At 34.1% G+C, this 15,466-nt stretch overlaps 1 protein-coding gene across 1 annotated transcript; it reads right to left on the bottom strand.

Annotated features, from left to right (window-relative positions):
* Positions 1-9,365: 9,365 nt before the first annotated feature.
* On the bottom strand, positions 9,366-10,087 carry LOC126776905 (uncharacterized). Its single transcript, XM_050499766.1, has one exon. It carries the CDS (start codon positions 10,053-10,055, stop codon positions 9,465-9,467), a length of 591 nt encoding a protein of 196 aa, XP_050355723.1. The 5' UTR covers positions 10,056-10,087; the 3' UTR covers positions 9,366-9,464.
* Positions 10,088-15,466: the final 5,379 nt, after the last annotated feature.

Here is a 15,466-nt window from a genome sequence, read left to right on the forward strand (position 1 = left end):
GTTTTGCCTTAACTGGCCGAACAATGAGGAAGAAAACCTCTATAAAAAATTACCCCGAATCACAAGTGGCGACGCAGCGCGAGGGGATGCATGGCTGATGGGAAGTTCAGCTGCAACTGCGTTCCCTAGCGTACCGGCCGAAACCCGTGGCGAGTTACGTTAGGCTTATCCAGGTGCAGGGGGCACCGCCTGGATGGACCGTCTTTCCCCATACTCGTGGGAACTATATAGTTCCCACGAGTATGTTTTTAAATTGTTCCATATGGAACAACACCCACAACGAAACGATCGAGGTTGGCCAAGGAGGCAATGCTGAGTGTGCAGTAGCTGCATCGCAGCTAGCGGAAGCTCAGCCAGAGAGCAGTATTTGCCATCCACACGCCACCACGGGCGACAAATTTCATAGGGCGTTATTTTTTTATGTATTTTGTATTCTTTTGTTGTTGTATTTGTGTTAATGAAGAAAGCTTAGATCAATAATAATTATTTTTTACTTTATTTTATGTTGACGCAATACTTTGTGAATGTTGCGTACATTTATAATCGATATACATATCAGAAGTTGATTTTTTTTTCTTTGGATGTTACGTTTGTCACCATTTAATATGTATATTGCAAACCTGCTCCAGGAAGATAGCTGACGTAGATTTTCCTCGAACCAAACAATAATGTGCATTTATCGGGAATGCTAAATTGCAATTTAGAAATAAGTTTCTTTATTATAACTTTCTCACCATTATTATATTGTAAAGCTTACATCGAGTAGGTTGTACATTAAAATTAATTGTAAAATTAATTTTAATTAATTAAATTAGTTTTAAAATAGTTTTTGGTTTTTTTCGGTCTTCCGATTGTAGCTAACGTAACTGGCGCAGTCGGTAGGATACTAGAATAGAGACTGTTAGGGCATCGCTAGTATCCTGAATCTACGGACCAGCTGCAACACCGGAAGGAGAATCCAAACTTCGATTTACAAGGAGAAACCAGAAATGAATTATATGTGAGTACATTTGAACTATTCTCGTATTGCTCCTATTCTAGTTGTAATCCTATTCCAAAATTTATCATCCTTGAGTTTATAGATATCGGGAATCTGCTTCGCAGCAGGCCCGTCATCGTAGCGTAGATAGTAATAGGATTTTAGAAAATAAATTAGAGATAACAAATTTAAATAATAATAAAAATTCAAATATGGCTCAGGATCCGGACACTATTTACAAAATCCTTAGGATTGTGCCCGAATTCGATCCTACCCTAACGTACCTAGGAGATTTATTAATATTTGTGACCAAATAATAACAGATTATTTAAATAGTGCGCCCGGTAGTGAATTAACTAACTTATGTTTATTAAACGGGATACTAAATAAAATCACGGGATCTGCCGCTGCTACTATTAATTCTAACGGTATACTGGACGATTGTCTCGGTATAAGGACTTCTCTGATAAATAATTTCTCTGATCAACGAGAAGAAACAGCCTTATACAATGACCTTTCGCTAGCCGTACAAGGAACTAGGACACCCCAAGATTTTTAAGCCATTGTCACGCAGTTTTTAGTACGATAATGACAAGAAAAACGCGATCTTTATAAGAAAGTAACTAAGCAAGCATTTGTTCGCGGCTTAAAAAAACCTTTAGGATCACAAATGCATGCGCCCTGAAACAATAGCAAAAGCCCTTGAATATGTACAAGAAGAATTAAACGTTGCATATTTAACGTAACGCACGGACGGACTAAAACAGCAATCAACTCCTCAAATTAATCCTTTACCATTCTCACATCTTCGAGCTCAAGGATCTCAACTCCCAATAATTAATTGGCCAGCTCCTGTAGCACAACGCCCTATACAAACCCCGCCTTTTAAATTTAATTTTAACCATAATCAACCCCAATACAATAGGCCGATGCAAACGAGAACTAGACAAATATTTAGTGCACAACCACCTTATTATAACTCACGTAGTAATGTCTTTCGCTTACCATCTAGGAATAATCCATCTCATAATTCTAAACCAGAACATGTGAGTGGACTGCAAAGTTTTAACTCTAAGCCCTTACCACATACCTTAATGAAGACTGGACATGACTAGCGTAAATCGGGTAATCAACCCTCTACGAATTATTTCAAAACACGTGAAATGAACACGCACTAATTACCCTGACCATTATTACGGCCAAAACTATAACAGTTAATTACAGACCTGACTTTTACAGTAATAATTCTATTATCTTTTACGAAACAAACGATGATCGTTCGATTAATGAAATTTAACCACAATCCGACCTGTGGAGAACACACACACACACAATAAAAAAATAAATAAAAAGCATATATGTATAAATTTAAAAACAATTAATATTAATTATGACGCAAACCCGAGTGGACGGCGTTGTTAAGAAGTACCGATGGCTTGTGCCTACGCGCCGTCCACGATCGTCGCAGCGGGCAGTGATTTTTTACTTGAATTACCCTCCATAAGTTATATAGTTCCATCGCCCTTAATATAATTGTTTTTCTCGTATATGTTAAAATTATAGTTAATGCTAATGTTAATAATTAACGTGATTGAATTTATATGTATATTAGTGTTCCCCTGACTGTACTGTGTCGTACTGTGTGTAAATATATGTGAACGTCTGAATTAATTAGTTACTTTTATTTGGTCCGGTAATAGACGTTCAACTCATTGTTAAGAGTTAGTTGCATTTGAACTGCCATCACAACTAAAGGCCCTTGTAGATCAGGATTTTCAGTCGGATCCGAAATTACCCAAACCAAAAAAGAATTGAACTACAGACACAAAGGCAACTCCTATATATACAGATTAAAAATCCTACACTTAAATTACTGATATACACTGGTGCAAACTAATCTTTCATTAGCCCTGATGCTGTTACGAAATATTTTTCTAATCATCCCCTCAATTACGACCCATTTGAAGTCAAGAAATGAATATTCTATAACTCTACCCTGTTTTGAAGAATTTATAGACCTAATAGGTCTAATAATAATTATAGGTCTAATAGGAGGTGACAGATCCATATGTTATGCATCCCGAACATTAAATGAGAGTGAAATAAATATAGCACAATCGAGAAAGAACTTCTTGCCATAGTTTGGGCGACTAGATATTTTAGACCGTACTTATTTGGACGAAAATTTACAATACTGACAGACCACAAGCCGATAATGAACTTGAAGGAACCAAGTTCTCGTCTCACAAAATGGAGACTAAGCGAATACGACTTTACAATTCGCCAGTCGAAATCCATATGGAGGAAACTAAAACTTTAATTGAGGAAATTGACGAATTAAATTCTCTAATTACGAAACCCCTCTGAACATGTACCACCCTGATCAACCTCTTCGACCGACACCTTACATATTGACCAAGTAAATTCTATATTAAATATACCAATTACAGACGACCCTCTCAATAAATTTAGCAGGCAAATATGTTTTAGTTGTTAGTGACGTTAAGCGAAAAGCCACGGTGACTAAGCCATTTAACAACCATACACGAACATCCATACAATTATTAGAATCTAACCCAGAAGAAGAAGGGACATCAAAGCAACGCAGGAAGATGCCAGCCACATTTTATCTCAATGTTCTAAAATAGTTGCTGATCTGAGGGTGGAGAAGTTACGCAAACCTGCTCCAGGAAGATAGCTGACGTAGATTTCCCTCGTACCAAACAATAATGTGCATTTATCGGGAATGCTAAATTGCAATTTAGAAATAAGTTTCTTTATTATAACTTTCTCATCATTATTATATTGTAAAGCTTAAGTTTAATTATAAAATTAATTTTTATTAAATAAATTAGTTTTAAAATAGTTTTTGGTTTTTTCAGCTTTCCGACTGTAGCTAACGAAACTAGTGTTCCTATTAAATAAATAAATAAATATTAATACTTACAAGAAAGTCTCCTGAACCTAACAAACCTATGGATACAAATGATGGACAAGATTTACTGAAATTAAAGAAACTGAGCATTTATAAAACCATTTATTACTCATCATCATCCGATGAGAATGGTTTATTGGTGATTTTTGTTTGACGACAGACTACGCAAAAATCAATTACTGTTGAAGCTGGTACATCTTACATTCATGGGAAGGAAAACCTACACCCAAATTTAATATCTCCTGGAACATTTATATTAATTAAAGTACCTGCAGAAAAGAAAACTGACAATTACAGCCACCTGTCAGATAGGTGTAGATAAAGATGTTGGAGAAATCCTAATAACTTTCTTGATATTGGTACATAATAATGCCAAAAAATTCAAATGGGATTCAAATTATGTATCGTACATAGCATTTGAGCAAATAATTAATATTTTTCCAATTCCATCATTTTTTTCTTTTTATAATTAAATACATATATATATTCTTGTGTTTAATTAATATGATTAAGAAAGCATGTTTTGTTGGAAATTTTAATTTAAATTTACTATAGAACTATATAAATATTTGGACTGTTTGATATTACCATCAAGATAAAAATTTAATATGATTATTAATGGTGTTTGGCTATGGACATTGATTAAAAGACCGTAAAGAAGTGATTTAAGTAACATTTTTATTAATAATAAACATTATACCAACAGGGGCTTTTTTTGATGAATTCTTTCTTTCAAAAGAAGCCTCAGAGGAGGTGGACCTGGCGAAGCCCCGATAACGTGACAAGGAACGAGATAGACTTTATCATCTCGAATAAAAGGCACATATTTAGAGATGTTTCAGTGATCAACAGGTTTAATACCGGAAGTGATCACCGCTTGGTTCGAGGCACTCTAAATATCTACTTAAAAGCCGAAAGATCGAGAATGATGAGGTCTACTCTCCGACCTACCATGCTCCAAGCTGCTCAAGGCTCCGAAAAGTTCCAAATGGAACTTCAAAATCAATTCACCGCGTTGGAAACCATAAGCAGCATTGATGAGAGAACCGACACGCTGGTCAAAATACTGCAAAACACATCCCGCAAGTGTTTTCCGCCACAGAGAAGAGACAACGCACCAAAACTCTCTGCTGAGACACTCGAGCTCATGAGAAAACGACGAGAACTACCATCGTTTTTGTCAGATAAGGCCTTAAACCGAACAATAAAAACGCTGACGCGACGCGATCTCCGACGCTCCAATACCCGTGCCATCAAGGCTGCGATTGAGCAAAATCGGGGATCGAAAGTGTTCGCTCGCAAGTTTGGGAGGCCGCGTCTGACAAAACTTAAAACTGAAAATGGTGGGGTCGTTACCTCTAGGCCTGAGATTATCGGAGAAGTAGAGAGGTTTTATGGGCAGTTGTTCTCTTCAAGATCGGACAAACCCATGGGAATCAGTATTGATGACCAGCGCGCCCCTCTTATGCGCCATTACTCCGAGGAGCTCCCGGTCGTTGACCAAGGAGAGATTAGGGCGGCTCTAGAACAGCTTAAAAACAACAAATCTCCGGGAGATGACGGAATCACAACAGAGTTGCTTAAGGCAGGCGGGACTCCGGTCCTGAAAGAGCTAGCAAGCCTCTTTAATTCCGTCATCCAACATGGCAAGACCCCGGAAACGTGGAGCGGGAGTGAGGTGGTACTGTTTTTCAAGAAAGGTGATAAAACCCTCTTGAAAAACTACAGACCAATCTCCCTCCTGAGTCACGTGTATAAGCTGTTCTCAAGAGTCGTCACGAACCGTCTCGCCAGACGACTTGACGAGTTCCAGCCCCCAGAGCAAGCCGGCTTTCGATCAGGCTACAGCACCGTGGACCACATCCATACTGTTCGGCAGATTGTGCAGAAGACCGAAGAGTACAATCAGCCGCTGTGTATGGCATTTGTGGACTACGAGAAAGCGTTCGACTCCATCGAAACCTGGGCAGTGCTCGACTCATTGCAGAGATGTCATATCGATTGGAGATATATCGAGGTACTGAGATGTCTGTACAACGCCGCTACAATGACTGTCCACATCCAGGACTGTAAGACGAAGGCGATCCAATTGCGCAGAGGGGTGAGACAGGGGGATGTAATATCCCCGAAACTGTTCACCAACGCGTTGGAAGACGTTTTCAAAACGCTGGATTGGACTAGGTATGGAGTCAATGTAAACGGCGAGTACATCTCACACCTTCGATTTGCCGACGATATCGTCATCATAGCAGAGTCGCTGGAACAACTCACCGAAATGCTGCGTAGCCTAGGCGAGTCTTCCCGGTGTGTCGGTCTCGGCATGAACTTGGACAAGACCAAGGTCATGTTCAATAGGCATGTCGTGCCGGGACCGATATACGTCGAGGGCAAACCTCTCGAAGTTGTTAGTGAATATACCTACCTAGGACAGATTATACAAATCGGTAGGAACAACTTCGAGAAGGAAGCCGATCGAAGAATTCGCTTGGGATGGGCAGCATTTGGCAACCTTCGTCAAGTCCTCAAGTCGTCTATACCGCAATGTTTGAAGACGAAAGTCTTCAACCAATGCGTCTTACCTGCCATGACATACGGTGCCGAAACGTGGACACTAACTGCGGGACTAGTCCACAAATTCAAAGTCGCTCAGCGTGCTATGGAGCGAGCTATGCTCGGAGTATCTTTGAAGGATAAGATCAGAAATGAGATTATCCGGAAAAGAACCGGAGTCACCGACATAGCTTGCAAAATTAGCAGGCTGAAGTGGCAGTGGGCTGGTCACGTATGTCGTAGGACCGATGGCCGTTGGAGCAGACGAGTCCTAGAGTGGAGACCGCGAATCGGCAAGCGCAGCGTAGGGCGCCCTCCAGCCAGGTGGACCGACGACCTTAAGAAGGTGGCGGGCACCAACTGGATGCGGAAGGCGGAGGACAGGGAGCTTTGGCGCACCTTGGGAGAGGCCTATGTTCAGCAGTGGACAACGATTGGCTGTTGATTGATTGATTGATTATACCAAATAAGAAAATAAGTATGGCATCCAAAAATTTCGCTTAATGATTTTATAAACCTAAATTGTATCTATATCGTCATTCAGAGAACACACGCCTCATTCCATGCACACCTCATCATTTCATATTTATCATAAAACATAATTTGGTATGTGCTACTTTGATGGTTTTGGCCCATATATACTTCTTGACTAGACTTTTTCTTTTTTTGTATCTATTTAAAAAAAGAAACCATATTAAGTGCTCTGAGATTTTACTAGAAAGGGACCCAATCCCTTTTCTAAAACAAAAAACATCCCAATTACAACAAGTAAACAAATGTAATATACATAAAATGCAAATATAATTCTTGTGTTTTACTATATGTATAGTAAAACACAAAGAACATTCCTTTAAAATGTTTAGATCACTGCACAACAAACGGTCGAAATCCCTGAAAAAATTCTTCAATAAATTTTGGAAAATAACTAGGCGGCTTCACTTCCTTGTTGTCATAGGACGGCTAAGCTTTAGATTACCTGCCATCGAGTTGGGGGTTGATATTTTTCTTTTAGGTTACATTATTATAAATACACATGCAAAGTTTCAACCATAGAACCTCCAGGCCTCCAAATCCAGCCCTGAATATCCTTTTATATATCACACACAAATTTAAGGTGTAATTAATGTGATTTAGGATTCAAGCTCCAAACCTTCTCCTCAAAAGGGAGAGGAGGCCTTAGCCCAGCAGTGGGACATTAACAGGCTGTTACTGTACTGTAGGATTAATCTTGATTAAACTGATGATTGACTTAAAAAATGTATAAACTGACTGAGCTACCTGTGATGGAATAAGCTGAATACATCAGAGTAGACTCCTAAGCCCCACATTTGTTCAGCGGTGTTAAAAATTACTGTCTTACAAGTCATCTAAATATTTAATCAAGTTCAGCAGTTCAAATGTAGTTATTACTGATAATAACTGGCAAAAAAAATCATTGGGTAGTAAATTCACCAAATCCAATTAAACATAAATTTGTTTATTACATATAATATACTATTATTCTACATATTGTCACTGCTAAACAAAATAATTTTGAGTTTTATAATGATTATTTAAGATCATAGTCATTTATTTGTATTATCAATGTACAATAAACCATAATTGCAATATATATTGGTAATCTTTGTGTTTGTAAATTCACTGGCACACTTAGCAAGAGAATTGCTAGCAATAAACATCAGTGCTTACTATTTGATGATAAAATTAAAAAGATATAATTAGAAGAACCTACCGTGACGAGACTGCAGCTATAGTATTAATGCCAAAACAACTTAATTAAACAAGCCAGGAGGGCCATAAGTTTTATTGAAATTTCACCCTACTTATACTACTTTCTTAACATAAATACTAAAAAATTTATAAATTATACTTTAACGACACGATTTTGTATTGACCTTCAAACATATTAAAGTGATTGAGATGAGTATTCAACAGTTTAACTTAAAGTAAAGAAACGTACTACTACTACACTTACATCTCAAGTAACATTCAATAAAATGATACCTGTTGCTTAAGAATCCTTGATTACATTTTTATTTTATGCACCTGAAAGCACAAATCCACAAAACATATTCAACAGCCTTATTTTACCTAAAAGTTAAGATATTTATGAATTCGGATTCGATTCGAACAAGGACAACACAAACACGGCAAATAGCTTAATAGATTATAGAGTGTACTATAACCACAGAGTAGACACAGTCGCACAGAGTACATAACTCACTTAATCACTATAAAAATATTATTATTTACCTAAAATAACCGTAATACTAAAGTTATAAATAATGCTCTGAAACTGACTATACTAAAAAATATTTAAATTAAAGAGATTTGTGATGAATGTAATTCTAAATTCGCTATTCCTTTAATTAGTCATCAACGCCATCTAGTTTAACATACGTCACACTTTTATGTATTCAATTACTTATTTTGTAGTATTTTAAATCCTAATAGATAGCGTGTACAAATAGTTTTTTTTTTATATAAAAAAAAAATAGCATTGAATTTAACCTTATGAGCAAGTGAACTAAGTAGTATCTATTATTACTTAATTCTAGAACATAATAATTATTTTGTTTCAAAACTTAATAATCGATTGTTTAAATATATTATTTCAACAAAAACATTGTCTTTTTTTATGTCTACGTGTTTGCGTGAGTTCAGCATTGCACTCTGTTAATTATTATTTAGTATCGCATTAAACATGCTATAGTGTAGGTAAATGAATAAATAATATTTTTAATTACGAACTTTAATTTTGAATATAGGACTAAGAACTTGTACGGAAACATTTTTGTCTTGTTCTTTATCATCTCTTATTAAATATTTAAAGTAGAAAATTAATATAATGTTCAAACTTTCTATTACTATCAATATTAATAAAAATCGAAATAATTTATTTCAACTAATTGCTTTAATAACATTAAACTTAATTATTTATTTAAAAAAAACAAACTGATGAACACATTTTTTTCAAATTTATCTATAACAGAAGCTAAATCAAAGTTCATCCCTAACCAATTTCAGCATTTCATCTTCTTCGTCTGTCCAAATATCTGGATCTGACGTCATTTGTCCTAACGCCTCCATCCGTCGCTCCATCGTAACTTTATCAAGGATATGCTCCATTTTCATATGCATACAATCGTTAAATACCGAAGCATATTCACAAATTTCAAAAATACCTTCAATTACACGATTACATTCCACAGTAGCTGTTTTAAGCCTCGACATTACTTCACTGTCTTCTCCATAAACGGCTTTATTTGCTTCCAAAAGATTTTCTTGTACGATTTTATTGTTCTTTATTATGGAGTTGCGTTTTAAAATACACGCGACGAAGCATTTACCTGGCATTGTTGATTGTGGTATTCTTTTCAAGAAGTTATCGACGTCAACCGTTGATGCTTTGACCTGATGGGCGCATTCTGTTAAATTTTTTCTGAAAGGTTCAACTTCTTCGTTCATCTTATTGAATTTGTTAATTTGCTCCTCTTTTGTTAATGGTTTGAATGATTGAACGAGAAATATAATCGAAAATATTATTAAGAATATAATGATTTTTGCAAATGCAGTTAATTTCGGAGGCATTTTGTTTTATTTGTAGTGCCGTTTTGTTTTATGATTCGTTGTAATTTGATGTTTTCGCAGTTAAAAAAAATAATTGGTTGTTCGTTAACTAAGTATAAAATATCGTTTTAATGACTTATTTTGTTCACCTACAATTTAATGGTTGCAATCAAGAAACCTAGAACTTAGGTTTTACTGGTGGTAGGGCTTTGTGCAAGCTCGTCTGGGTAGGTACCACCCACTCATCAGATATTCTACCGCAAAACAGCAATACTTGATATTGTTGTGTTCCGGTTTGAAGGGTGAGTGAGCCAGTGTAATTACAGGCACAAGGGACATAAAATCTTAGTTCCCAAGGTTGGTGGCGCATTGGATATGTAAGCGATGGTTGACATTTCTTACAATGCCAATGTCTAAGAGCGTTGGTGACCACTTACCATCAGGTGGCCCATATGCTCGTCCGCCTTCCTATTCTATAAAAAAAAAAAAGGTAAATTACTGGTGCTTGTTATATTATAATTACCTAACAATAAAAAGCGTCATCAACGTGTGTTTTACCACAAAATAGTATTGTTGCGTTATTGGGAGTTCCTCGTCAACATTACTAATCTTTTTAAATCTGATTGTATGACTTCACCTATATAATATTTACCCAGCTGTAACGAAATATAAATTGTAAATAAATGTTAGTATGTGTGAAGGTTTATTGGAACATAAAATCCAAATCAAATTTAAAAACTGAATTTTTAACTCATTCAAGCGATTGTGTTGTTTCACACACATTTATGTTGCTAATGACATATACTTACATACTTTTTTGTTTTTTAATCTCCGCAGACGTGTTGTCCTTGCTTTTGCTGTATCTTTGTATTATTTCAAAGAGTTTGGTCGTTTGGTTACCTGCATGACACTACATAGGTACTATAGTATACTAACATTTTTTTGTTTTAGTACAGAGATTAAAAACTTTTTTCTATAAACGTATTAACTTTTAGAGCCGAGATGAGTCAGTGGGTAGAATATGTAGATTTGAGCAGTAACAACTTAAAAAATAATTTCTCTTTGTTTTTTATTTTTAATAATTCGGCATGCCGAAAATAAACGAAACATCATCATCACGAGCTACAGGTGTAAAATAAAATAAAATCCATTTATCAACCCGCAAACGATGTTTGCATCTACATTTTAAAAAAAAAGAGATTTTAATATGTGGTCATAAATTTCCTACAAAGTATTTTTTTTAATCTGGTCGTTGCTCTCGCGTTCTAATATAATCATAATACATATATATAACTTATATAAGCTTGTTAAGGCTGTTTTAAGGCTGTAGACAACGCGTGCTGAAATATAGTCATAAACATACGGAATAACAAACTGTTAATATCCCACTGCTGGGCTAAGGCCTCCTCTCCCTTTTGAGGAGAAGGTTTGGAGTTTATTCCACCACGCTGCTCCAATTCGGGTTGGTAGAATACACATGTGGCAGAATTTCAATGAAATTAGACAGATGTAGGTTTCCTCACGATGTTTTCCTACACCGTCAAGCATTCTTACCACTTGGCCATCTCGGCTTATACATACGTATAATATGATAAAAAATAGCACGCCACTTAAATCATTATTCACTTACAACATTATCGACTAAAATGTTACTTAATTTCCCTTTTACAAATCAACTGAAATAAATCCATTTTTAGTAAACCCGATAAAACTTTATTTTACATTAATATATATATTTTTCTTTTAAATTACTGGTTACTAAGTCAATCTATCTTTTTGTGTAAAACTTACTTTGTTGTCAAATGTTTTAATATATGTATATATATGTTTATATGCATGTATGTTTCCCATTAAAAACATAAATTAATTAATTGATACATTTGAGTCGTAGTCTTGTGGGTTAACTTTTAAAAAAAAAATGTCTTATATATTTATATTCAAACAAGACAACGGCAAACATTGCATAAAACAATTACAGGCTGTCATTAAATTAATCGATTGCAAATTATCTATTCTAGTTTGTAGAACTTGATCAAAACAAGTTTTTGAATGTTATATACCAACATATAAATTATTTATATATTAAATTAATTGCTCATTTAATGTTATAAGATTTTTATATCGAGTCCCACTGTCGCTTATAACTTTCTGAAATTACGCGATCGTGTTCTGCGGTGAGTTTTTAGTTTGTGCTTACTGAATATTCATGGTTTACTGGTTTATTCTTCTCATTTGTAGCTGTTTCCAATTATTTATGTAAACTTTTTATAGCAGTCGCAGAATTGTGTCTCGACATGGCTTCTCAACGTGCAATATAAGGATGAAAACATAATATGATAATATATATCCGATTAAGAACAAGTCAGGAAGGTTTTTTTATATAATATAGATAGGTGGACGAGCATATGGACCTGATGGTAAGCGGTCTCCAACGCCCATAGACATTGGCATTGTAAGAAATGTCAATCATCGCTTACATCGCCAACGCGTCATCAACCTTGGGATTTAAGATGTTATGTCCTCTGTGCCTGTAATAACACTGGGTCACTTACCCTTCAAACCCGGGCTTTATAACATAAGCAGTCCGACAAACTAAACAAATAGTAGGTGCTATATTATAAAGTGTATTCTCGAAGCCGGTCAACACTATTTCGATTTGTATGCATTTATTTTTAAATGTTAGTAATTAATAAACTTTATATTTAAAAAAATGACGTTCTTATATTTGCCAAAGTTATAGAAAGAAAATTGTTATATGTATCAATTTATTTACCTATTATATTAACCTGTATTTTTAAATATATGTAAGAGTTAATACGTTAATTGCCAAATAAGTAGCTAAGTCAATTAAAAAAAATCTTGACTAATTTATATAGTTTTTTATAAAGATTGAAACTGAGTGAGTAGCGACGTTTTTTTTTGACGATATTAGAGTAAGTACCTACTTACTGCCACACTCCGCATTCGATATTTGCAATTCGCAAATCAACGAGTTACTGTTTTGTAATGTAATTTAATAACTGTTCTTACATATAAATACTATACAGAAATTATTAACATTAGAAATCATAGTGAGAAATTACTATTATTTAGAGTTATATTCAATACTTGAATTGGGAAAAAAACAATAAACCATACTTCTTATTAAAATTAGTATCATAGGTACAGAAAAACTACAAAAATTACAATAATTAATTTTATTTAATAAATTCTAAAATGTACGTTTTTAATTATTAGACAATAACACAAAAAATCACACCATCATAATATCACATTAATGTTCTCTATCTGTTATAAATAGAAAAACAAATGGCTGTCCAAAGACAGGTTTAAATATGTACATAATAACAATAAATGATTAAAAACATAACTGACTTGACAATTCAATTTGGAATGTATTATTTGCGAAAGGAACATCAAAATTATTTAAACTCGTCTGGCTGAATAATGCCATTCAAGAATAAATTAAGTAATTAAAAAAAAACAATGACAAGTCGTAAATATTATAAGATTAAAGAAATCTTTATAATATGTTTAGAAAAAAATTGTTTTTGTAAAGATAGATAAGACTAATATTAAATTACGTGGTCAAAATTTTGAAAGCTATATCATAAGAAGTTTTACTATAGTTATTAATACTATGATTAAATATGGAATCAATTTATATATATTCGTTTTGAATATTACACGAGAAATTCATAAGTTCTAACTTGTTGGCACAAATAAGAAATATATTACATTTTGTATTTTCATAGAAATTTATTTGAAAATAGACTTTAGATCTAGGCAATAGAGCTTAAAATAATAATAACAGTTTCATATTATTTCAAAACGAAGACCAAAATCCTTGACTTTCTTTACTTGGGAAATGAAAATTTCTATCTCGAGGAGTTTTGCAATATTGAATGACTCGGGGAATAAGTTGCTAATATTCACATAAAATACAATATTTTTGTAGCATGATCGAATTACCCGTCGATATTATCGATTAATTTACGCGTAATCAATAAACAAATCGATAAAATTTTAATGTTATACCTAAATAAAATGTATATTTTATTTGATTTATAATATCTCGTATATGATATAAATATATAATATATATAACTCGATAAAATGAGATTATTACTTGACGTAAGTATATTATATATATTATATATGCACATACACAAATATTAAACATACGTTTATTCTTAAATTCACCTCCATTTTGAAAAATAAGGTAACTTTTCAAAACCAATATTGAGTGGCTCGTTTTCAAATATGTATAATTTTACGATCATTTGCTTTAAAACGTGAATTGTACTTTTAATTTAAATCAAGTGATGTACTCATTCAGAAGTGTTCTCCAGATTCTAACAGTCTGTTAAGGCATGTCAAAAAGAGTCATTTCTCGTCTTCGATTAGCATAAAATAGGTTATTAATGAATTTATACTTTAATTTTTTTTCAAAAAAAAAAACTGAAATCAAAACCTTTTCTTTAACTGTGTCCAACATAATTATAGCTAATTTTAATCAGTTTACAAGGTTTAGTACAGTTGGCCATATCTTAGCCAAAACGATTTCCTTTAAAAATATATGTTTTCAGAACATATTAACATTTTATTCTGATTACAAGAACTATTACAATAAGTAGACTAGTGTATTATTATTATATTAATACATGTAAATACAAATAATACATTTCTAATTCATATAGAATGTATCCAAAAATATAAACAGCACGCTTCTAGTTTCGTAAACCTGTAAAGGGGAACGATTCTAGAAAGAAGGTACATTAATCGTTCAAATAAGACGTTTATTATTTTTTTGTTGTAAATTCTAGAACGTTCCAGAGAAGTATCGTTCTATTTATTTTTTAGGCACATTCTATTTACTTTTGACAAAACATTGTTCGATAAAGATTTGTTACAAGTATTTATTTAAATATGTGTTAAAATGAAATTGATTGAACTGAAATTTTGAATACTTTATTCTGAAAGAAAAGAGCTTAGTCACTGAATGTGTATATAGTTAGCTGTTGTTTTAAGTATTATGCATATGTATGCGTAACTGTATAAGATAATGCGCAACCTCACGACACAAGAGTGTGACACTGACTTTTATACAACGGTACCATAACAAAACTTTTAAATAAACTTACATACAATATTATCTCTCATTCAGCCTAACAAACTAATAATAATAATGTCCTCCAGACCGATTTCGGCCACGGCGGCCAATCTCAAGAGAGATTAGCCAACTACACAGGAGATATTATAGTGCACAAGTGTGTGCGCAAACACAGGTGCACTCTCTATTCCCTAACTCTCATAATCCGTTGGGACGGCACTCCGACACGACCGGAAAGAGTTCAAACGCAGGACCAACGGCTTTACGTGCTTTCCGAGGCACGGGAGTGTACACACTTCCATCTTCCAGACTCCGGGCT

The sequence above is a fragment of the Nymphalis io genome, chromosome 21, assembly GCF_905147045.1.
Source record: "Nymphalis io chromosome 21, ilAglIoxx1.1, whole genome shotgun sequence".
Classification (NCBI taxonomy): domain Eukaryota; kingdom Metazoa; phylum Arthropoda; class Insecta; order Lepidoptera; family Nymphalidae; genus Nymphalis; species Nymphalis io.